General features: G+C 51.0%; 2 protein-coding genes and 1 long non-coding RNA gene across 4 annotated transcripts in view; 2 read left to right on the top strand and 1 right to left on the bottom strand.

Annotated features, from left to right (window-relative positions):
- The window catches only part of SMPDL3B (sphingomyelin phosphodiesterase acid like 3B), a 32739-nt gene extending 16275 nt beyond the window's left edge, over positions 1-16464 (top strand). The window contains exons 3-8 of one of the 2 annotated variants that reach the window (NM_001100379.1): positions 1562-1659; positions 9163-9306; positions 11132-11304; positions 12907-13087; positions 13171-13304; positions 15857-16464. In NM_001100379.1, the coding sequence (NP_001093849.1) occupies positions 1562-1659; positions 9163-9306; positions 11132-11304; positions 12907-13087; positions 13171-13304; positions 15857-16222 (1096 nt within the window). In that variant the 3' untranslated portion in view covers positions 16223-16464. The remainder of the gene's footprint in view (positions 1-1561; positions 1660-9162; positions 9307-11131; positions 11305-12906; positions 13088-13170; positions 13305-15856) is intronic. The other variant, XM_015460330.3, reaches the window with a different exon arrangement.
- Positions 4952-17280, bottom strand: LOC112443407 (uncharacterized). Its single transcript, XR_009492261.1, has 2 exons — positions 17192-17280; positions 4952-15677 (listed from the first exon to the last, which is right to left on the bottom strand). It is a non-coding gene; the product is annotated as an uncharacterized lncRNA (long non-coding RNA).
- On the top strand, positions 16966-24123 carry XKR8 (XK related 8). Its single transcript, XM_002685687.6, has 3 exons — positions 16966-17355; positions 19892-20088; positions 22573-24123. Exons 1-3 carry the CDS (start codon positions 17063-17065, stop codon positions 23310-23312), a joined length of 1230 nt encoding a protein of 409 aa, XP_002685733.1. The 5' UTR covers positions 16966-17062; the 3' UTR covers positions 23313-24123.
- Positions 24124-24833: the final 710 nt, after the last annotated feature.

The raw sequence follows: 24833 nt of genomic DNA, 5'->3' as shown, positions 1-24833 counted from the left end.
TTTCTAAGAAATTTGGCCTCTCCTGGGAGAATCACAATCCCTTGGGGATTAACCTGTAGCAATTGAATATGTTTTCTATCACACAGAATTCAATCCTCCAGACTAGGGGAAAATGGAGTTTTGTTCTGATGTCTTCAGATTCTTGGCTTGTCCCCAGGGAGGATGGGGCTCCAGGGCCACTCCTGCTGTCCTAACGAGGGCATCAGAGACACTGTAGGATGTAATGGATGTGAGCATAGACCCTGGAGCCGGGCTGACCGGTTCAAACCCTGGCTCCACCACTGTCTTAGGCAGGACTCTTCACCTTTCTTTGCCTTGGTTTCTTTATCTGTCAAATGGGATAACAATAGAAGCTCCACTGTAGGGTTATTATGAAGAATAAATGAGTGGATATGGGTTCGACACACGGCAAGTACCCGGCACAAAGTGAGCCAGCGTGGACTGCCAGTAGTGGTCTCCGTATGATTCAGCTACTTAACTTCCCCAGGGAGTCTCGGGGCACAGTTGCTGCGCTCAGTCCAGCAGAATCCTCAGGCTTTAGATTGTGGGGGCTCCTATCACTCACAAACCTCCCTTCCTCCTTTTTTCCCCAAACCTCCCTTCCCTCTTTCTCTTTCTTGCTGCACCTTTCTAAGATGGATCCAGGAATTTAGGTCTGTCAAATGAGGGGTCAGGTGGGGGCTAAATGGTCCTGGGGCAGGCCCTGGACCTGCCAGAATACATCCAGATGCTTTATTATGAAGGCAGGTCCAAACTCCTTAGAACCTTTGGGGCAAGGAATGAACTCAGATCAGCTTCTCCACCCCACCGAGTCAATGATGCCATCCAACCGTCTCATCCTCTGTTGCCTTCTCCTTTAGCCTTCAATCTTTCCCAGCATCAAGATCTTTTCCAATGAGTCGGCTCTTCGCATCAGGTGGCCAAAGTACTGGAGCTTCAGCTGCAGCATCAGTCCTTCCAATGAATATTCAGGGTTGATTTCCTTTAGGATGGACTGGTTGGATCTCCTTGCAGTCCAAGGGACTCTCAAGAGTCTTCTCCAACACCACAGATCAAAAGTATTAATTCTTTGGCGCTCAGCCTTCTTTATGGTCCAACTCTCACATCAGTACATGACTAAACCATAGCTCTGAGTATATGGATCTTTGCCAGTAAAGTGAAGTCTCTGCTTTTTAATACTCTGTGTAGGTTTGTCATAGCTTTTCTTCATAGGAGCAATCATCTTTTAACTTCGTGGCTGCAGTCGCTCTGCACAGTGATTTTGGAACCTTTTTTGTTGAAGTCCCACAGATCCTCTGAAGTTCCATATTGTCCCTATTTTACAGATGAGCTTGTGGAAGTTCAGAGAGGTTAAACAACCAGCCCAGGGACCCACAGCAGGTTAATGGCAGAGCAAGGGCTTGAACTCTGTCCGGGTGACTCCCAACTCCAGCCTGGTCCCTCCCTCTCAGCAGCTGTCTGAGTCCCAGTCCTGCAGCTGGGTCTGGGTAGAGCTGGTTTCTCAGGGGGAGCTGTCCCTTCTTTTCCTTGTGCCACTTCCCGAGCCGCTTGTGTTTTGCAGTGATGACACACCACACGTGCCCAACGAGAGGCTGAGTGAGGCGGCCGTGCTGCAAATTGTGAAGCAGCTGACTCAGCTCATCAGGGAGGCCTTTCCAGGTAAGATTGTGCCCTGGGTCCCCCCAATGTTCCCTGTTCCCAGGCAGTGCCTGGCACAGCGGGAGGAAAACAGCACCAAAGTGCAAAGGAATGACCTTCCCCCACGACGATGATGGCTGCCAGCCAGGTCCCGTACCAGGCACTTCACAGCAATCAGGTCTTACTTCCAGGAACACTGTGGGGAACATGAATGAGAGCCAGTCCGCTTGTGAATACACACAGAATCCTATTAATGGTGTTAAAAACCAAATTCAACTGAGTAAATCTGAAGATCTATTTGACTTTATTCAAGAATTCATGACTCAGGCAGCATCCCACCTTAAAAACAGAAAGGAGCTCCAGGGACTTCCCTGGCAGTCCAGTGGTTAAGACTCTGTGCTTCCAATGCAGGGGACCCAAGTTTGATCCCTGGTCAGGGAAGTAAGATCCCACAGGCTGTGTGGTACAGCCAAAAAGAGAAAAAAGATGAAAAAAAAAAAAATGAAAGGGGCTCCAAGGAGCTGTACAAATGGAAGGTTTTACAGACAGAAGAGGGTGGAGAAAGAAAGACTCTAGCAAAAAGGGATTGTTTTGGGCAAAGTCACCTTCCTTTAGGGGAAAGGTGGGATCTGCCAAACAGATTTCCTCATTAGTGCCCCCTGTGTTAATTCCATATTGACTGTGTAAAGGTCACATTCTTGGGAGAGGCAGAAACTTCAGTTAGGTTAGGTATTAACTTGGTTAACACTTGGTTTGTTGACCTAGGGTTCAGCACAAGTAACTCCATTTCGGACCTGTTTCTTTTTTATTAATGGAAATGCCTGACATTTCACTGGTTTCCGTCCTGCCTGTATAACACCAGACTCACAGCCCCTTCTCAAGGTGTCTACAGTTACTTTTAGGCATCGTCCCTGGTAAGTCTCATGTGGGCTTGCACACAGCCTTTGCATCCTGCTATGGCCCTGGAATTGCCATCTACTCTTCTCAAACCATCTTGGCTGCTGGGACTTCTGGGAGATGCAGATTTTTGGCCAAAGTGCTGCTTTGTGGTGCATCCAAGGCCTTCAGAGCCTGGGCGAGCAGCCAGGACTGTGAGTGATTATGGCCACAGCCCCGCAGGACGTGACGGGGAGACTGTGGTGGAGGGCCCCATCTAATGGTCCTTAGAAATGGCTTTAAGCAGGCTGTGCCAAACACAAGATCCTGGAGTCTAAATCAGGCTCTCCCAGCGGGAGACCTGTGAGAGCAGATCCTAGGTCCCAACCCCCACCCCTACCCCAATCGCCCTGGGGTTCTGGTACAGCTGTTTCCGCTGAAGGTCTTCATCATGGGTCTCTCAGGACCCAGATACAGAATAGTGATAACAAAAATAGGTAATAGCAGCAAGAACAATTATATGTATCTATGTGTGTGTGTACTAAGTCGCTTCAGTCATGTCCGACTCTTTGCAACCCCATGGACTGTAGCCCCCCCAGGCGCTTCTGTCCATGGGGATTCTCCAGCCAAGAATACTGGAGTGGGTTGCCATGCCCTCCTCCAGGGGATCTTCCTGACCCAAGGATCAAGCCCGCGTTTCTCAAACCTGTGTTTCTCATAGTCTCCTGCATTGGCAGGCGGGTTCTTTACCACTAGCGCCACCTGGAAGTCCTGTATCTATGTATCAAGTGCTAAGTGTCAGGCACTCCTCTGAGAATATTGTATATATGCCTAGTTCCTTCACTGTCAGGATAATCCTAGAGAGAGGTGTTATTACTGCCTCAGTTTTACTGAAGACAAAGGTGACCCTTGTGGTCAAGGAAACAGGCAAGGTTTGGGATGCAGATCCTGGTTTGAGGACATCTCCTACCCACCACTCCCACTCCAGGAGGGACCCCCGCCCACCCCCGCCCCCCAATTCCCACATCTGTCCTTGAGGCAACCTCCTTTCTGACACCTTCTTCCCTCAATGTAAATCAATTTGTGCAGAGAAGCTGACGGGACACTTCCAATCTACGTACCTCAACTCAACCAACTCAGACATGCTTGGGCTAGTTAATCTTCCAGCAGAAATCACTGGGGCTTCCCTGGTGGCTCAGACGGTAAAAACAAAATCTGCCTGCAATGCGGGAGACCCAGGTTCCATCCCTGGGTCAGGAAGATCCCCTGGAGAAGAGAACAGCAACTCATTGCAGTATTCTTGCCTGGAGAATTCCATGGACAGAGGATTCTGGCAGGCCATGGGGTTGCAAAGAGTCGGATATGACTGAGCGACTAACACATAGGCACACAGGCTCAAACCAGGGCACTCTCCCCCATGGTAATAATAGGTATTATTCCCAGTGTATAGATAACAAATCTATAGGGCAAAGCTAGTCAGTTCCTAGGGAGGGACTCAAACTCAGATCTTACTCTGAACGCTCTTTTCTTTGCTCCACATGTGGCTTCAGGAATAAAAGTGAAATAATGGATAAGAAAATGTTTTATTATTATGATTTAACATATAAGTATAAATGATAAGATTTTATAGTTCATAACATGCTTGCATATGCATTGGATTTCCTAAATCTGAGATACCCCATTGACTATAGGATGTTTCATTGTTTTATGTATTGCTAAGAAAAAAAAAATGCTGTCCATTAAAGTATGACACAGCGCTTTCTCCTGGCCTCAATGGTAAGACACGGCCCACTTGTAGAGATGTTAAAATGAGAACAAACTGGAAGAGGTGAAACAAGGCCTTATCTTATTTGAGAATGGTAGCGACGTGGGTCAAGCAGAACACTCCCCATTATAAAGATAAATAAGCTGAAGCAACAAGTTGGAGAGGAGGAAGAGGCTGAAATTTGAGATTTTGGTTCCATGTCGTGAGTTCTCGCCACATGCACCTGGGTTCCTCATCAGAGTCGTGTGAACACTGGCCCCTGCCTCTCCACTGTGGCCGATGGGGCACATGGGTGTGCAAGGCAAACAGATTCGGGCCCCAGTTCAGGCTCTGCCACGCTCCAGGTGGGCCACGCTCTGGACACTCGGTGTTCTCCCTGTGCAACATGAGGAAAATAATGGTACCTGCCCAGAGGTCTGTTGTGAGGATTAAATAAGGTAACCCATTCATTCATTTAGTCCGTCAACAAATGTGTCTACTATGGGTGAGACAGCGTTCTAGGGATAGGGAACTTGGTCATGAACATGATGCCAGGTGGTGCCCCCATGGAGTTTATGCTTGTAAGGAGCTTCTAGAAGTGCCCAACACATAGACACAGCAAAAACCTGTTACCCCAAAACAAGGTTCGACTCTTGGTGGGTGTTAGGCCAAAAGACACAACCAAGCCAAACATCAGGAGAAGGAAGGATTTACTACTTGCACCAAATAAGGAGAACACCATGAATCTTTCCCAAATCAGTGGTTCCCTGAACAGTAAAATTGGGGCAGTTGTAAGCTAGGGAGGGATATATGCATATATTCATATATATGCATATATTCATGAAGCGGCCTGAGGAGGAGAATTCAATACAGAATTAGGGCAAAGTTGACAGAGTCCATGCTTTGGTTGATTGAAGTCATGAGGGTCAGAAAAGGTCAATATCATCATCCCTTAGGTTTCAGTAGATCTGGTGATCGTTGTTGTTCAGTCGCTAAGTCCTGTCTTAGTGACCCCAGGACCTAGTGGTTGCAGGGGTTCAGTTCAGTTCAGTTCAGTTCAGTCACTCAGCCGTGTCCGACACTTTCTGACCCCATGAACTGCAGGACACCAGGCCTCCTAGTCCATCATCAACTCCCGGAATTTACCCAAACTCATGTGCATTGAGTTGGTGATGCCAATCCAACCATATCATCCTCTGTCATCCCCTTCTCCTCCTGCCTTCAATCTTTCCCAGCATCAGGGTCTTTTCAAATGAGTCAGCTCTTCACATCAGGTGGCCAAAGTATTGGAGTTCAGCTTCAGCATCAGTCCTTTCAGTGAATATTTAGGACTGATATCCTTTAGGATGAACTGGTTGGATCTCCTTGCACTCCAAGGGACTCTCAAGAGTCTTCTCCAACACCACAGTTCAAAAGCATCAATTCTTCAGCGCTCAGCCTTCTTCACAGTCCAACTCTCACATCCATACATGACCACTGGAAAAACCATAGCCTTGACTAGACAGACCTTTGTTGGCAAAGTAATGTCTCTGCTTTTTAATATGCTGTCTAGGTTGGTCATAACTTTCCTTCCAAGGAGTGTCTCTTAATTTCATGGCTGCAATCACCATCTGCAGTGATTTTGGAGGCCAAAAAAATAGTCAGCCACTGTTTCCTCATCTATTTCCCATGAAGTGATGGGACCAGATGCCATGATCTTAGTTTTCTGAATGTTGAGCCTTAAGCCAACTTTTTGACTCTCCTCTTTCACTTTCATCTCTTTAGTTCTTCTTCACTTTCTGCCATAAGGGTGGTGTCATCTGCATATCTGAGATTACTGATATTTCTCCTGGCAATCTTAATTCCAGCTGTGCTTCTTCTAGCCCAGCGTTTCTCATGATGTACTCTGCATAGAATTTAAATAAGCAGGGTGACAACATACAGCCTTGACGTACTCCTTTTCCTATGTGGAACCAGTCTGTTGTTCCATGTCCAGTTCTAACTGTTGCTTCCTGACCTGCATACAGATTTCTCAAGAGGCAGGTCAGGTGGTCTGGTATTCCCATCTCTTTCAGAATTGTCCACAGTTTATTGTGATCCACACAGTCAAAGGCTTTGGCATAGTCAATAAAGCAGAAATAGATGTTTTTCTGGAACTCTCTTGCTTTTTCCATGATCCAGCGGATGTTGACAATTTGATCTCTGGTTCCTCTGCCTTTCCTGAAACCAGTTTGAACATCAGGAAGTTCACGGTTCACATATTGCTGAAGCCTGGGCTTGGAGAATTTTGAGCATTACTTTGCTAGCGTGTGAGATGACTGCAATTGTGCGGTAGTTTGAGCATTTTTTGGCATTGCCTTTCTTTGGGATTGGAATGAAAACTGACCTTTTCCAGTCCCGTGGCCACTGCTGAGTTTTCCAAATTTGTGGCATATTGAGTGCAGCACTTTCACAACATCATCTTCCAGGATTTGAAATAGCTCAACTGGAATTCCATCATCTCCACTAGCTTTTATACCCTAAGTTACACATAGAGGATAATAGGGGATGCAAAGTCAGCAGTTTTGGATCCTTATCAAAAACCAGGGTTTCTTTCCTGCAAATTTATTGTATACAAATGGTTTAGGTGATTTACATCATCTTCTGGCCAGAAGGCCTATTAACATTTTATGACTCTTGACAAAGACTTATCAACCGTAAGACTTATTTTCTCTAAGAGTAATTATTTTAAGGTTTGGCGCCATCTTCCGAAGATAAAATTGCATTCCTATAGGGCGGATGTGTAATGGGTTTACAACAAAGGAAAGAATTTATTACCTTAAGGGTCTGAAGTTACTAACACCAAGGCCACTACTTATTTTTTCTACATACCAACTATTAATTAATACATATTCAAGGATACAATTCAGGGGATGTGAAAACTTGGCAACAAGCATTGGCTCATCAATGAAATCTTTTACTAGTTTTATTCTGACAGTTTCTAACTCTTTGAGAGGCTCTAAGCTATTCGAATATCTTAAGCTTCCCGTGCCTCTCCAGGCTGGGAGACTGTAAACAATCGTATGCACAGCTGTAGGAGTCCAGGTAAACTTGTCAGGCGAGTTAGAGAGCCATCTGAGGGGTCTGGATTTAAACACTCCTAGTTGCCCAGGAACTTTATGAATTGGAGCTGTAAGTTAACTCTTTGACAGAGAGAGTGAGATGGTGGTGGGGGACAGCTCCCAGTAAAGTCAGAGGTGAGAGCACAAAGCAATAAAGTAGGCAGACTCTGGTTTTTTGGGGGTAAATGCTTGAGAATATCCGGGGGGACTCCTGAGGCTCGATCCCGCCTTTGTGTATGCCGAGCCTCCTTCCTCATGACCTTTGTCACGAGTGGAATGTCTCTCGCCGGCTCCCGGCACAAATGGGTATATCTTTCCTTTTCTCCTTTGCTTTTCACTTCTCTTGTTTTCACAGCTATTTGTAAGGCCTCCTCAGACAGCCATTTTGCTGTTTTGCATTTCTTTTTCTTGGGGATGGTCTTGATCCCTGTCTCCTGTACAATGTCATGAATCTCTGTCCATAGTTCATCAGGCACTCTATCAGATCTAGTCCCTTAAATCTATTTCTCATTTCCACTATATAATCATAAAGGATTTGATTTAGGTCATACCTGAATGGTCTAGTGGTTTTCCCTACTTTCTTCAATTTAAGTCTGAATTTGGCAATAAGGAGTTCATGATCAGAGCTGCAGTCAGCTCCCGGTCTTGTTTTTGCTGATTGTATACAGCTTCTCCATCTTTGGCAGCAAAGAATATAATCAATCTGATTTCGGTGTTGACCATCTGGTGATGTCCAGGTGTAGAGTCTGCCCTTGTGTTGTTGGAAGAGGGTGTTTGCAATGACCAGTGCGTTCTCTTGGCAAAACTCTATTAGCCTTTGCTTTGCTTTATTCCGTATTACAAGGCCAAATTTGCCTGTTACTCCAGGTGTTTCTTGACTTCCTACTTTTGCATTCCAGACCCCTATAATGAAAAGGACATCTTTTTGGGGTGTTAGTTCTAAAAGGTCTTGTAGGTCTTCATAGAACCATTCAACTTCAGCTTCTTCATCGTTACTGGTTGGGGCATAGGCTTGGATTACTGTGATATTGAATGGTTTGCCTTGGAAATGAACAGAGATTATTCTGTCATTTTTGAGACTGCAGGGGTTAAATTCTGTAAAACAGCTCGAGAAAGTGCTTCAGGCTAGTGTTTACGTTTGAAACAGAACTCAAGAGTCTTTACAACTGATTCATTATCTTGCTCTTGTTTCTTCTCTTCCCTCTTAAGGGGTCTGTCCTTTTGTTCCCTTAAGATCTTTATTACTGAGATCTGTTCAAGGGCAATCCTTGTGGCCAGGCTTAAATCCCTGAATGGCGTAGGCCCAAAATACCTTCTCTTAGGTCAAGAAAGCCAAGTCTGGTCCTGTTTCTCTGGGGACCCCCACCTTATCTGATTATAAACTGGACAGGGTTCCTCCCTTCTCATCTGTCTTTGGGATTCCAAGGATCTGTGTTTTCTCTTACATGAATGCTTATGTCTGCTTGCATCTGTATTACAGAGGAGGTTCTTTTCCCAGGCAGTTAATAGGTATGACTTCTGGCTCTGTGGACAATTCCTCATGGGAATTCTACGACCTCCTCCTTTGGCAGAGCTCAGTGTTTCCAGATTTTATTTGGCTACATTGGGTCTTAGTTGCAGCATGAGGGATCTTTGATCTTCATCGCGGCGTGTGGGATCTTAAGTTGCAGCATGAAGGATTTTTTTTTAGTTGCGGCATGTGAAATCTAGGTCCCTGATCAGACATCGAACCTCAGCCTTCTGCATTGGGAGCGTGGAATCTTAGCCACTGGACCACCAGGGAAGTCCCCCATATATTTTTTTATATTTCTTTTTTCCTCCCAGATACTAAAGTCTATGCTGCTTTGGGAAATCATGACTTTCACCCCAAAAACCAATTACCTGCAGGGAGCAACAATATCTACAACCAGGTGGCAGAGCTGTGGCGACCCTGGCTCAGAAACGAATCTGTCACTCTATTCAAAGAAGGTACTAACATCATTTGCTACTGTAAGGAGCCCTTTATGCCAAAGTCTGATCTAATTTCATTTTCACAACACCCCCATGAAATAGGAACTGATTTTATCCCCATTTTACAGATTAGGAGACTGAGGCTTGAATATACTAAGTCACTTGGCCAAGATCACCTAGCTTAGAGGATCAGTGGGAATTCGTAATAAGGTACTTTCACAGCCTTGAGAAATTTCACAGAGAAACTATATTGATGATTATTTTTCATGTCTTTCTTAGAATTATAGTCTTGTTAAAAATGCCAGGGCCAGACCCAGAAGGGATTATGAAGGGGATCATAAAAGCATGGGCCTTGGAATCCTCGGTCTCTGTCAGGCATGAATGCTGCCTGTGCACTTGCTAATTGTTCCCGAGACTAGCCCAGAAGGGAATGACCTGGGGTAAACACAAGGAGATCTGGACTATGTCAATGTGAAGTGAAGTTGCTCAGTCATGCCTGACTCTTTGCGACCCCATGGACACCAGGCTCCTCCGCCGGTGGGATTTTCTAGGCAAGAGTACTGGAGTGGGTTGCCATTTCCTTCTCCAGGGATTCTTCCTGACCCAGGGATCAAACCCAGGTCTCCCATTTTAGACAGACGCTTTACCATCTGAGCCACCAGGGAAGTCCAAGTCCATGATATTTAGGAGTATGTAACTGATATTGGAGAAGGAAATGGCACTCCAGTACTCTTGCCTGGAAAATCCCATGGACGGATGGAGGAGCCTGGTAGGCTACAGTCCATGGGGTCACAAAGAGTCGGACACCACTGAGTGACTTCACTTTCTTTCACTTTCAACTGATATGGCATGTGTCTTGAGAAAGATAAGATCTGAGAAAGTCTTGTAGTCTGCAGTTAGGAATAAAAGCTGGACTCAGAGTAGACTCTGCACCTCAGTCCAATAGAGGCTGCAGGTCCCCTGAGCCATTGCACCAGATTTTGTGTTCTGTCTTCATTCTCTTCGCTCCTGGACCATTAGGGCAACAGAGGAGGCAACCTCAGGAGCAGGATCCAGGGCTGATCCCAATGCCCATCTTCTTAACCACGCAGCACTAATGAGAATCAGAAGTGAATATTCCTCGAGCATTTTCTGTGTGCCTGGCACTGCCCTCAGTCCACTGCTAGATTCCTCACAACAGCCCTTGCAGGGGCAGTGACCTTCAGTTCAAGCCAGGTTTCTGAACCTTGCCACTGTTGACATTTGGGGAGGGGTAATTCTTTGCGGGAGGGCTGTCCTGTACATTGTAGGGTGTTCAGCAGCATCGCTGGCCTTTATCCACTAGTTGCAAGTAACATCTCCCATTGTGAAAACCAAAAACATCTCCAGACATTGCCAAGTGTCCCCTTGGGGACAAAATTACCAGGTTGAGAATCACTGGTATGGGGGACACAGCATCCCAAGGAGACCTGACCTCCTCTCATTCCTTCCCTCAGTAGCACAGAAACCCATTGATTTAATCCATTGCTCCTGGGGCAGAGAGCTGAGAAGGGCTGACAGTGAATCCAGAGGGATAAACACACCTCCATGTTATTCCCATTCTATGGAGGAGGAAACTGAGGCATCGAGACCTTAAGGAACTTTGCCCAAGTGGCACAGGTAGTAAGGGATAGAACCAGGACTTGAACCCAGGCAGCCTGGCTCCAGAGCCTTTGGTCCTACCCACGATGCTCATCCTGTGGGAAAGAAGGGAAGGGGGGATGCCAAGGAAGGACAAGGTGGGCAAGTGAAGTAACAGGGGACAGAGTGTGTCTGCCTGGAGGCAAGAGACCCCTTCACATCCCCCATGGCTGTGATGTCCTAGGTGCCTTCTATTCTGAGAAACTGCCGGGGCTGAGCGGGGCTGGGAGAATTGTGGTCCTCAACACCAACCTGTACTACACCAGCAATGAGCAGACGGCCGGCATGGCGGACCCCAGCCAGCAGTTCCAGTGGCTGGACGACGTGCTGACCAACGCATCCCTGGCTGGGGAAATGGTAAGGACTCCCTGCTCCTCTCCTCCCTCCCTGGGGTCTCTTCCTGAACAAGTTCCCCACTTTGGCACAGACACACACCCACTCACTCAAGATGCTCATGACACAGAGGGTCCTTCATCAGCTTGACACCTGAGAGGGCTTTTTCCATCCTCACAACAGCCTCTGAGGCTGGGACCCATTGTGCTGTGAAGTTCCTGGTGGGGCAATGACGGTCTCAAGTCACACAATGAGTGGTGGGGCTGAGATCCCCTGGAGTAGGAAATGGCTCCTCACTCTAGTATTCCTGCCTGGAGAATTCAGAGGAGCCTGGCAGGCTACAGTCCATGGGGTCACAAAGAGTCGGACACACCTGAGAGACTATCATTCACTCGCTGAGACTAGAAGCTCAGTCTCCAGAAGCCAAGTCTGGCTGCAGCCACAGTGTGGGCCAGACCTCAGAGATACGCCTTGCCCTTGGGGGTGCCCATCTAGTCCTCTGTGAGGTGTGTCTCTCTAGTCTGCTGGGCTGGCAGCCCCCGACGACTGGCATTGTGTCTCATTTGCCTGAGTCCCTGCTCTGGCCAGTGTATCCCGGCAGGATCTCATTGCTGGTGCTTTTGAGTCCTCGCTATACATCAGATAAGTTGCTAAGTGCTTTATATGGATATATGAACTCTCAAAACCGCACCAGTTAGGTAGCCCTCCTGATGAGAAAACTGAAGCTCAGAGAGGTGACACGCATCTGGTATTCAGCGATGGTTTCTCTCCAAAGCTCACATTCTTCACTGCCCTCCTTACCAGCCACCACTGCCCCACCCCGCCATTCCACCTCTCGCAGTGGGGGCCAAGGGCCCAGGCACTGTCATTACAGCTGAGTGACTCAATGAACGTAAGATGTGAACACACATTACTGCTACACAGCAGAGGTTATAAACCATGTAAGGAAGCTTTGGTTACAGCGTGTGAGCTCTCCAACAGAAGATTCATCTGAAGGATCAGAAAGATTTCATGAGAAGGGTTTTGAAGCATGGGCAGGATTTACAGAGGGCTTCCCAGATGGCTCCTGGAGAAGGAAATGGCAACCCACTCCAGTATTCTGCCCTGGAGAATTCCATGGACCGTATAGTCCATGGGATTGCAAAGAATCAGACATGACTGAGCAACTTTCACTTTCGCTTTCCCAGATGGCTCAATGGTAAAGAATCTGCCTGCCAGTGCAGGAGACATGGGTTCGATCCCTGGGTCGGGAAGGTCCCCTAAAGGAGGAAATAGCAACCCACTCCAGTATTCTTGCCTGGGCAATCCCACGGACAAAGGAGTCTGGCGGACTACACAGTCTATGGGGTCACAAAGAGCTGGACACAACTGAGCGACTAAACAGTAAAGTCAGAATTTACAGAAGTGGACAGAAGAACGGTGGTCTGGGTGGCAGGCATAGTATGGGCAAATGCAGCACCTTCATTGCTGAGTACAGAGAGATGCCAGAATCACCTGGGAGAGGGAAGGGGGAGGAGGTCCCTTGGAGCCTGTTGCTTGCTTTTGGGGAGATGGGTAGACTGTGAGAGGTGGAGAGGAGTTGGGGAAAGCAGCTCTGAACCCCCGCTGGGTACCCCTTCTTCATAGGTGTACATCATTGGCCACGTGCCCCCGGGCTTCTTTGAGAAGACACGGAACAAAGCGTGGTTCCGAGAGGGCTTCAACGAGGAGTACCTGAAGGTGGTCCAGAGGCATCATCGAGTCATCGCAGGGCAGTTCTTCGGGCACCACCACACCGACAGCTTTCGGATGTTCTATGATGGGGCAGGTACCCACCCTGGAAGGCAACGGCCAGCCCACTTCCCTCCCTCTGTCATCAAACTCTCAGCCCCACTGTCTCTCTCCTGGAAGGTACCCCCATCAGTGTCATGTTCCTTACACCTGGGGTCACCCCGTGGAAAACCACGTTACCTGGAGTGGTCAACGGAGCCAACAATCCAGGCATCCGGGTGTTTGAATACGACCGAGCTACGCTGAGCCTGCAGGTCAGGAGCCTTGGGTCTGCTGGGGCCAGAGAAGGTGGGGGAGGGACCTAAATGGATCACCACCTTCCCCAGCTAATTCACCAGAGCCTCAGGAAGGGCAAGTTACTTCCACCCTTTGAGAGCTCAGCATTAGAACCCTGGAGCTACCTCCAAATCCTGCTACCAGGTCAGATCAATTCTCCCCCAAATCTCCCTTTGCCCCAGTCATTGTCAGGGCCTCCTATTTGGTCTCCCTGCCTCCCGCCCAGCCCCGCTGGAGCTCATCTGGTACAGCAGAGCAGAAGGGATTAATCTTTCTTAAGCACTCTTGTCTCTCTCCTGCTCAAAAACCTTCAGTGGCTCCCCAGTGCCCCCCAGACAAGTCGGATCTCTTTGGCCTGGCTGTCACAGTCTCTTACAGTGTGACCGCAGGCCCGCTGCCCATGTCTTCTCTACACCGACTGGGTTGCAGCCAAGCAGGCCCCTACTCATCGAGCAATCCCCCACCTCCTGGGATGTGCTGGTGACTACAGAAATGACAAAGGAGTACGATCCCTTAATGTAGGCAACAAAATGTGTTAAGCACCTGCCATGTGCCAGGCCCTGTGCTAAGCTCAGGAGACACAGACGTGAACAAAAGTCACCGCTCTCCCAGAGCTGACATCCTTACCGGAGTGAGACAGGCAATAAACAAACACAGTAAAGTTAAGTGCGGCGTGAAATCAGTGCTAAGGAGAAAAGAGAAGAGGGTGAGGAGGCAGTGGGTGACAGTTACGGGGCACGTGCATATGTGTGTGGTGTCAGATAGATGGGGTGAGGAAGTGTCACTGATAGGATGACATCTGAACTCCGAGTCAAGTCAGGGAGTGAGCCATGTGAATGTCTGCGGAATGAGGAGGAAGGCACGAACTGGGTGTGTTGGGTGGGGAGGGGCAAGAAGGCCTGCGGGGTCACAGTGGAGATCATGTCACATAGGCTGTAAGACTGGAATTTTTTAAAAAAATCACTGTTCTGCTGGGTGAAGAACAGGCTGTAGGGGGCAAGGGTGGAAACGGGGGGATCAGTGAGGAGGCGACTACAACCACTGAGAGGTGACAGTGGTATGAGCCAGGGTGGCTGCAGCAGCTCATGAGGAGAGCTAGATCCTGGACAGATTTATTTTTCAAAGCATTAATTTTATTATTTGGCTACGTCAGGTCCTAGTTGTGGCATGCAGGATCTCTAGTTGGGGCATGGAAGAAACTCTCAGCTGCAGCATGTAGGATCCCCCGTCCCTGGGATTCTCCAGGCAAGAACACTGGAGTGGGTTGCCATTTCCTTCTCCAATGCATGCAAGTGAAAAGTGAAAGTGAAATCGCTCAGTCCTGTCCGACTCTAGCGACCCCATGGACTGCAGCCCACCAGGCTCCTCCGTCCGTGGGATTTTCCAGGCAAAAGTACTGGAGTGGGGTGCCACTGCTTTCTCCGAGGGATTGAACCCAGGGACCCTCAATTGGGAGCATGGAGTGTTAGCCACTGGACCACCAAGGAAGTCCTGGGTATATTTTGAAGGCAGAGTGGACAGGATTTGCTGGTGGACTGGATGAGGGGTGGAAGAGAAAGTGAGGCGGCAACGAGGGCTCCAAGGCTTTGAACAGAGCACCTAAAAGAAAGAGGTTGCCATTTACTGAAACGGGGTCACTGCGGGAGGAGCAGGTTTTGGAGGGAAGATCAGAACCCTGGCTTTCCTGTTAACTTTGGGATGTCTATATGGCATCCAAGTGAAAATGCCAAGGGAGGAGGCAGCTGAATGTTCAAGTTGGAGTTCCAGAAAGAGGTGGGTGCAGAGACTTAACCTCAGTGTTGAGAAAGGCTATTTAAAACCAGGGACTGCCTGAGATACTAGGTCCTTGACTCTAGAGTAGAAGCAGGCTGAGGATTTTTAAGAGTATGGTCTGTTGTCCACATGGGCACTTGGCCCGAAGGTGGGTGTGAAATGAAATAATGTAGATGCCTAGCAGAAAGTTGCCATCCATACATGGCAGCCCCTCTTACCCAACCTCTGCTGACTTGAAGCAGATCCTCAAACTTAGGTGGAAAGTATTGGACAGATAAGCCTTCCACATTCTAGTCCAGAAAATGCACCTGAGTTCTAGATGTCTTGGGTGGATCCCAAGCCCCCATCAAAACACAATTCTATAACCTCTCTCAGCCAGGCATTCCATTCCTCTACTTTTCGATTTCATTTTATCCGTTCTTTTTGCAAATACTTACTGAGAATCTTCTGTGCACCTGGGAACTTGCTTGAATAGAAAATACACAGGCCATGGAGTAAACAACCTGGGTTCCAATCCTGCTCAGGCACCTGTGAGACTGGCCTAATGAATTAACCTCTTTAGGACTCAGTTTCCTCATCTGTGAAATGGGAATGATAATGCAGTTACCTCAGGAGTTTGGACCAGCTGATGTCTGCCAAGCATACTAAGAGTGGTCCTGATTACAGCTGTTAGAATCCGGGATCAAATGCAAGGTGGAGGGTTGGGGGCGGAAGTGGACAGCTGCTCACGGCCCGCCCGCCTCGCGCTCCCCTGCAGGACATGGTGACCTACTTCTTGAACCTGAGCCAGGTGAACGCGCTGGGGGCGCCACGCTGGGAGCTCGAGTACCGGGTGACCGAGGCCTACGGGGTGCCGGACGCAGGCGCCCGCTCCATGCACGCGGCGCTGGGCCGCATCGCTAGCGACCAGGGCGCGCTACAGCGCTACTACGTCTACAACTCAGTCAGTTACGACACGCGGGCCTGCGACGAGGCGTGCCGCGCCGAACACGTGTGCGCACTGCGCGAGGTGGCCTTCGACGGGTACGCCGTCTGCCTGCGCGCCCCCGGCGTCGCCCCCGCGCCCCGCCTCGCGCTCCTGCCCGCCGCGCTACTGGGCCTGCGCGCGCTGCTCGTGTCCTGACCTTGGGGGACCAACGGCCTACGCGCTTGGTAAAATGGAGGCAGCATCACCCCTGAGAGCTGGACTCTCCCACCCTTTCCCCTCCCCGCGACAGCAGAATGAACTGGGACTGGGCAGATGATCAGGAAATGAAGCCTCGAAGGTCCCACCAGGAGCACATTTCTTTCACGTTTCATGTTTTATCCAAAACACTCTGCTCGTCATGCATGTTATTAATTTATAAATCATGTTTATAAAAGTAACTCCCTTGCCCTGTTATTGAATGTCCTCCCCTCCTCCTATTCGGATAATCCGAGTAAAATGAGATGCCAGGAAGATGCGCCTGGTGGACCCAGTGCCCTCGGTCTCCCCTGGCACATGGCCTGGCCTCGAGGTATCCAGTCAGGGATCGGATCGGGCTTTGGGGTTTGGTTTTGCAGCAGTGCGGACGTGAGACAAGGCAGTTCTAACCCGGGCGCTCATCTGCGGGCCATATTCTCCTCCTTGGGCCTCCAGGATAAAACAAGCCTGCTACACTGCACCTCGGAAGGTGCGTCTTCGGGTTCTCGCGGCCCTCTGGGCTCAGCTAGGCTTGGAGGGGGCGGGGGCGGGGAACCCCTAGGCAGGCTGCCGGGCCAGAAAGCACTGAGACCGCGGGTGCCCCAACCGCGGGGTCTGCGGGCCTCGCCCCTCCCCGGACGGGGCGGGACAGGGAAGTCCCGCCTAGCGGTCTGGTCCTGGGCGGCTCCGAGGGCTGTGCACGCCTCCTTCCTGCCACTGCGCCTCTGGGCCGGTTGCGACCCTGGGCCGGGAGGGCGGGCCTGAGCCCAGAAGAGTAGAGGGGGGAGAGGCTCGCGGGTCATGCCCTGGTCGCCCCGCGCCGTGCTCTTAAGGGACCTGGTCCTTGGAATATTGGGCACCCTCGCCTTCCTGATCGACCTGGGCGCCGATTTGTGGGCCGCGAGCCAGTATGTGCTCAGCGGTCGCTACCTGTGGGCCGCGCTGGTGCTGGCGCTGTTAGGCCTCGCCTCGGTCGCGCTGCAGCTCTTCAGCTGGATCTGGCTGCACTCCGACGTCTCCAGCCCGCTGGCACCGAAGCCCCCTGGCCGGCACCTGGCGCTGTTGCATCTCCTCCAGCTGGGTTACCTGTACAGGTGAGCGCCCCGCCCCTGGGGAGCGAGAGGGGGGAACGGAGGTCACGTCACGTCCTGCTGCTGGGCTGACTCTGGGACACGGGGGCGCGGAGGGGAGAGGACTGCGACCCAGGAGTGGAAGGAAGCTAAGCACCTCCTAGTTTAGAGGGCGCCCCTCCCACCAGTTGAACTCCTGACCCTTGATGGAGGAAAATTCCGGCTGACGGCCCTCAGAGCTCATCACTCGAGCTTCCTGGCACAAGTGAAGAAACGGGGACCTAGAGAGGAAACTGAGGCACACGACTTGGGAGTCAGGCCCTTTGGGATCCACTCCTGGCTTTACCATCTGTGGCCTCCTTCCAGGCTTTTTCAGAGCCTCAGTTCCCTCCTCTGTTAAAAGGAGGTTGTCATCCGGAGGTGGGCGTGGCGGGCAAACCCGTTGTGAAGGGCGCAGCGCCTGGCCAGGGCGGACTCTGCTCTAAGGGCAACGGAACCCAGCAGTTCTTTTTAGCTATAGTCGGAGCCTTGGGCAAGTCACTTGACCCCCCTTCAGATCTGTTTACTCAGTGTTCCAGAGGCTCCCAGTGTAAGGATTGAATGGAATGAGACCTGTGAATTGCCCCCGTGCAGGTTGAGCAGCAGCTTTTTCAGCTCGCTTCATGATCAGCTAGCTGGGTCACCTAGCAGTTTGAGCAGCCCTGACCTCCAGAGAAGCACTTGGTCTCGCCTTATCTTCCCCAGCTGCCTTCTCCATGAGCACTTGCTCCCCACCCCACCCCCTCACCCCTAGGACCAAGCAAGAGGGCAGAGATGGGGTCTGACTCATGTATGTTCCTGGAGCCAAACAGGGCTGGCCGCAGGGGTTGTGGGGGTGGGGGGAGCCTACAAAATCTGTGTGTGGGCTGTGCTGCTTTTCAGAAGTGGCAGGACCATCAGGAGATGGGGAAAGTGAAACGAAGGGGTCAGAGTCATGCGACAAAGTCAGGATGTCCAGATCTTGCCTTGAGTCTCCAGGACTGGGCGAGAGGAGCTTTGAATGTTGCAGTTTCGCCTGAGGGACTGGCCAGGCATCGGATGAACACGAAGGGGCACAGATATTACAGTCCTGGCAGCCTGCAATGAGCCCTGAATCGATAACTGCATCATGTATCTTCTATTTTTGCTGAGCACGGGTCGGACAGACTATTGAGCTTTGCTTGAGAAAACAGGGTCTCTGTTCTAGCCTGTGACTAGGCCGAGGCCCCTGCCGGGGCACTGGGGAACAACCCCCAACCTGGGTGTGCCTGTCTGTTCTCTTAGCATGTTGTCAAGACCATCCAGGGGAAGCGAGGGTAAATGTCTAATGAATGAATTAGAAATGAGTGAGTGGGTTCGCCTTCCAAGAGCCAAGTGAGATCAGTTCTGGGCAGGCGAGATCCTGGTGCATCCTCCACCTCCCTCAGGCCAACGGGCCACTCAGGTCCGTCTGTCCAACCTCTGGACCCTCTCTCTCATTTAAAAAACTTTTATTTATTTCTGGCTGTGCTGGGCCTTCCTTGCTGTGTGGGTTTTCTCTGGTTGCAGCCAGCAGGGGCTGCTCTCTGTTGCGGTGCACAGTCTTCTCATTGCGGTGGCTTCTCTTGTGGAGCACGGGCTCTAGGCAGACAGGCTTCAGTAGTTGCAGGGCGTGGGCTTAGTTGCCCCAAGGCATGTGGCAGCTTCCCTGGGACCACGGATCGAACCTGTATCCCCTGCATTGGCAGGCGGATTCTTAGCCACTGGACCACGAGGGAAGACCTCTCTGGACCCTCTTAACTCCGCCCTGTCTCTGCTCCCATCACTCTGGGCAGGCCTCTCCAATGGATCCCTGTGTGCTCTTTCTATAGCACAGTAGGACTTGTCTCATCTGTGCTCAGAAGCTCTCCATGGCTCCCCTTTCCCACAGGATCCTAAGAAATTCTTCAGTTCAGTTCAATTCAGTCACTCAGTCGTGTCTGACTCTTTGCAACCCCATGAATCGCAGCACGCCAGGCCTCCCTGTCCATCACCAACTCCCGGAGTTCACTCAGACTCACGTCCATCGAGTCAGTGATGCCATCCAGCCATCTCATCCTCTGTTGTCCCCTTCTCCTCCTGCCCCCAACCCCCCCAGCATCAGGGCCTTTTCCAATGAGAAATTCTTAGGCTTGCTGAAATTTGAGAATGATCACTTTAGGCACTTTCATGGTACATCTTTCAACTTCAGACAGCTTGGAGTCCAAATCCTGTTTCCACTGCTCATTCGCTCTTTGGTCCTGTTTCCCCCATCTGTAAAATGGGGATGTTGTAAAGGAGGAAATGAGACAAGGTTAGTGATGAGCTTGGAATGGTGGCTACTGTAGGAGCAGGAGCAGTAATCTATCCCCATTTCACAGATGAAGAAACAAGTTCAGTGAGGTTAAGTCGCTTGCCCAAGGTCTCATTGTGTGTACGTGACAAGCCAGGATTGGAGGCTGTCTGCATCTGTTCAGTGGGGAGGGAAGGAAGAATGCCACTGGATGCTAACTGGGGCCCTTGGGGCATCGCGTGTGCTGCCTAGGTGTGTGCAGGGGCTGCAGCAGGGGCTGCTGGTGTGGCGGCAGGAGGCCCCCTCTGAGTTCGACCTGGCCTACGCCGACTTCCTCTCCCTGGACATCAGCATGCTGCGACTCTTCGAGACCTTCCTGGAGACGACGCCGCAGCTCACCCTGGTGCTGGCCATCATACTGCAGAGCGGCAGCGCTGAGTACTACCAGTGTAAGTGTCGGGCCCAAGGCCAGCCACCCCTGCCCACCACTCCCCCACACCCCTCCGCACCTTCACGCCTTGGGAAAGTTGCCCACAAACGTCAGAAAGGTTTTCTGTTTTTCATAAAGGCTGTTTAGGAAATAGGGGAATCGTCCTTTAGCGAGGCAGGTCTGGGTTCCAATCCAAAGTCATGCTCCAGCCTTGAGTTTGGACAAAGAGGACTCTATCTCTCTGAGCTATTGTTCTCATCTGTAAAATGGACATAGTCGATGATCCTTCCTCATAAGGTGAATGAAAAGTTTTTAAGTGAAGTGATGCATAGAAGGCCCAGTGCCTGATAAGTCTACAGTATAATTTTTACTAGTTTGAACATAACAGATAATGTATGCTGGGTGTCTAATGTCTAATAAGGAATCAGTTAATCAACAGAGAAATTATTGAGCACCTTTGTACACTTAAGTCTCTATGGAGCACCTCCATACAGGCCTGTCTGCGTTAGGGACACCACAGTGGAGAAGCAGACAGACACGGCCCCTGGCCTGCCAGGACCACAGACTGTAAAGCGTGCAGTTACAGTAAAGCCAGTGGAGCGATCTAAGAAGGAAGAAAGCGGGTGGCTTCATAAACCACGGGAGAGGTTTGTGCAATGAGCAGCTTTGAGGGGTTTTTAGGGAAGTGAGTTGCCCAAGGTCACATGCCAGCTGGCCGTCAAGTTAGGACTCCCGTGCACATCTGATTCAGGATCTCCACTTTCCCGTCTCCACCCTCGCACACCTGCTGCCGTACATGGCACAGCCTCCCGAGGAACCAGTCCCAGCTCTGCCACACTCGCTGTGGGACTTGGAGAGTCTTTTCCTCTCTGGCCTCAGTTTCCATGGTCGTACAAGTTGGCGAGTTGGACTCCATCTTCAAGGGTCCTTTCCATTTGCTCATCTGGTTCTGCAATATTAATTGGGGAAAAACAAAACAGCAGCAGCAGCTGCCACGATTGAGCCCCTGCTGTTGGTCCGCACGGGTGCAAAGTGCTACGTCATCGTTACATTCATAGCGCCCTCTATCTCCATTTTACACGCGAGGAAAGGGGCTGAGGTGCCGGGATTCTCCCTGGGACACACAGCACTCATTGGGCGCATACCGTCAGCCCTCTCTGTGGATTCTGCTCCCGCAGATTCAGAGGGCCAACCCCATTACCCCATTTTATATTAGGGACTTGAGCGCCTGTGGACTTGGGGAACCAATCCCCTGTGGATTCTGAGGGATGACTGTGTTTTTGTCTATTTGAGGCCAGTGGGTATCCAGGACCAGGGCTACGTGGAGACCATCTGCCCTGTGTGTATGGACCGGTGGGGATGGGAAACTGAGGGAAGAATTGGACTTTCCCAACTTTTGTTCAGCAAACATTTCTTCAGCTGCTGCTATATGCCAGCTACTAGGCTGCTGAGGGATCCCCGGGGGGCAAAATCTGTTTTCTACCCTGAAGGAGCTCAGAGATAAGGAAATAAGACTCCAGACAGAGGTGGGGTGTTATAGGACCTTCACGGTGGGTGGGGTGGTGTCAGGATGGGTGACTCTAGGGGATAGTCAAGCCAGAACTTGCAGGGTAAGGAGGAGTAGGCCAGAGGAAACAGGGAGTGGGTCTCTCTAATAAGCAAGGGCGCAGCTTGTCAGGTCAGAGAATGTGGCACGTGGGGCAGCTGGAGGAACATCAGGCTGGCAGAGACCCTGAGGGTGGGGTAGTTAGAGAGGCCACAGAGCTGATTCCAGGCTGGGAGTGGGTTCCCGACCCACAGCAGGTTCCCAGAGAACATCTGTTGACCGAATGGGGTAGGAAGGCGGGCAGGGAGGAAGCTGTCTAGAGATGCTTCCAGCCCTCCTTGGAGGGCCTGGTGCTTCTGGTCTAGGATGGGCAACCAGGAGGTGGGAGGCGGATGTCTTGGAAAATCAAAACTGGAAGCCTGGTCCGAGGGTGGAAGGGAGGCGGGTAGGGGCTGTTCCAGCCGCGTAGCGGGGACATCCCTTCTGGCCCCCAGGAGGTGGCTTCAGCTAGAGGCTTTGTCGTCACCCTGTGGGATTTCCTGCTTCCCTTTCTGAGGTTAAGAAAAGGGGAACTGGACTACTGGGGTTCTGATTCAAGAAAGGCATGGACTCTTTAAGGAAAGGAAGGATTTCAGAATGTGCTCGGGGTGGGGCCAAGGCCCAGGGGGTACCCGATGCTGGGCGACGGGTGCTGATGAGAGTGTTAAGTCACAAAGTCTCACCCTTGAAAAATGTAACAGGGGTAGCACTTGAAAGGTTTGTGGTGAAGGACAGACTCCATGTGGATGGGAGCTCTGGTAGGGTTGTGTGAACTTACTGTGCTCCAGCTGTACTTTTCAACAAACTGGGAGCTCTAATACCCACTGCAGCATGGCTACAAGGCCTCCGCAGTGCCCACCACCTCGGGGGACGCCTGCAGGCTGCCTGCAGGGCTCACCTGTCTGCTCTTCTTCCCAGGGGTCAGCATCTGTACGTCCTTCGTGGGTATCTCGTGGGCGCTGCTCGACTACCACCGGGCCCTGCGCACCTGCCTCCCCGCCAAGCTTCTCCTGGGACCGGGCGCCTCCGTGATCTACTTCCTGTGGAACCTGCTGCTGCTGTGGCCCCGGGTGCTGGTCGTGGCCCTCTTCTCAGCCCTCTTCCCCCGCTATGTGGCCCTGCACTTCTTGGGCCTGTGGCTGGTGTTCCTCTTCTGGGTCTGGCTGCAGGGCACGGACTTTATGCCAGGTCCCCACTCTGAGTGGCTGTACCGGGCGACCGTGGCCACCATCCTGTATTTCTCCTGGTTCAACGTGGCTGAGGGCCACACCCGAGGCCGCGCCACCATCCACCTGGTGTTCCTGCTGAACGACAGCCTTCTCCTGGTGGTGGCCTGGGCGACTCAGAGCGCCTGGCTGCCCAGCGGGCGCCTGCTGCAGAGCCTGCTGCCTGCGGCTGGCGTCTGCTTCCTTCTGGGGCTGGCTCTGCGGCTGGCCTACTACTGCTGGCTGCACCCTAGCCGCCGCTGGGAGCCTGACCAGGTGGACGGGACCTGGGGTCTCCACTCCCTTGAGGAGCGTCAGCTCCTGCAGAACAGACGCATGGCCCACCTGGCTAAGAACTTTTTCCCCAAGGCGAGGGATGAAGCTGTTTTGCCATGGAAGGGAGAGATGAATGGTATCCTTAAGGCAGGGTCAGACCCAGCCAGGGAGACTTGAGGCCAGATGGAATCGGTTGGTAGAATGAAGATAAGCTACTAATGCTGCTATGGGCCTTGACTCACTCAATGAGCCCTTGATGCCTGATCTGTGCCAGGTACTGGAAACCAGAGTTAAGACAGAGGTCTGCCATCAAGGAGGAGAACTAGATGAGAAGGGCTGGGCCCTGCTGGGTCGAGGGCCCCAGTTATGTATGAAACACTTTGGGAAGAAAGAAGAGACCCTCCACTGCACTCTTCCCCCACCCACATAGACCAAAGCATCCCAGTGTTGGCATTTCTGCCGCCTTGGCTACCTTTCAGACGTGGAGGTGCTGTTTCACCCTTGGTTGCCCTGCCCAGGGCTGAAAGGCCCCAGAACCTCCAGGATGTATTCTTTGGAATTGTTCCTCTCCAGTCATTCAGTTCATTCAGCAGATGTTTACCAAAGGCCTTTTACGCGCCAGGAGCATCATTCTGTTCTTCGCAGATCAGCTGCCATTCGTTTCAGCCCCTACCCTCTCCAGCTTCCCCAGAGCAGGCTTTCATGCTAGAAGCCAGGGATGCCCAGCTGCCTGGAGTGCAGCTGGCCTAGCCTCTGCCCCCCGCTCTCAAGGGGCAACCTTTCAGCCAAGTGCCTTGTGAACCTGTGGTCTGGGCCATGGCTCAGCCTGTTGAGTATTTTTTTATACTTCAGGCGGTGTTATTTTCTACCTCAGAGTCTGTGCGGGAGGAAGAGGTGTGTGTTTCTATGTCTCTATGAGAGACACATGTATGTTGTTTTGGTTGAACAGTGTTATTAGATTATTATTAAAACCTCATGGTATCTTCCAGCCTAATTGTGTCATTGAATCTACTGCCAAGTTCAAAGCTGCCTGGAAAAAAGGGGTCAGGGACACACAATCCACCGCTCAAAGATGGTAAAGCCCCTGGGGCCAGAGAGGAGGGCTGGCTGAGCTAAGACCTCTCCACCTTGTCTTCTGAGCATCAAGAGCTGGTGAGCCAGTGTAGGGATGACCATTCAGGTGAGCATCAGAACGCAGATCTGTGTGCTCTTAACCAGCTCTGCTGGGCCTGGAGGAGTAGCCACAACACTTGGTACCAGGAAGTGAATACAGGAGCGCAGATGAAGAAAGACCTTTTTGCTGGGAGCTCAGTGGGAGTGTGGGAGTGATGACAGGGGATGTGGATATGGGCTATGGTGTCGGGGAGGTGGAACTTTTTGCTGTTCTGGGAGGTCTGTGGTTTGGAGAAACAAGGAGTAGGAAAAGGGTGCTGGAGACAGAAGGAAAGGTTCATCACACTGGGAGGGGACCTAGGAGAGTCTATTATTCATTCATCTGGTGGAGACACAATAAACAGTGTATCAGTGTTAAGTGCTAAAGAAAAAAAAGTAGGGGAAGTATGTGTGTTAGGGGTGGGAGTTATTGATATAATTTTATATAGAATGGCTGGGAAGGCCTCCCTGAGAAACTGATGAGCCCTAAGGGAGAAGACTCTTAAGAGTCCCTTGGACTGCAAGGAGATCCAACCAGTCCATTCT

Source organism: Bos taurus, chromosome 2 (assembly GCF_002263795.3).
Source record: "Bos taurus isolate L1 Dominette 01449 registration number 42190680 breed Hereford chromosome 2, ARS-UCD2.0, whole genome shotgun sequence".
Classification (NCBI taxonomy): domain Eukaryota; kingdom Metazoa; phylum Chordata; class Mammalia; order Artiodactyla; family Bovidae; genus Bos; species Bos taurus.
Note: the sequence above shows the minus strand (reverse complement) of the source record. Positions and strands in the feature narration are given on the sequence as shown.

Excerpts from the sequence above, each read along its gene's own strand:
- XKR8 (XM_002685687.6), top strand. The coding sequence starts at position 17,063 with ATGCCCTGGTCGCCCCGCGCCGTGCTCTTAAGGGACCTGGTCCTTGGA. Across the intron at positions 17,356-19,891 it reads CAGCTGGGTTACCTGTACAG|GTGTGTGCAGGGGCTGCAGC; the intron begins GTGAGCGCCCCG and ends TGTGCTGCCTAG. Across the intron at positions 20,089-22,572 it reads CAGCGCTGAGTACTACCAGT|GGGTCAGCATCTGTACGTCC; the intron begins GTAAGTGTCGGG and ends TCTTCTTCCCAG.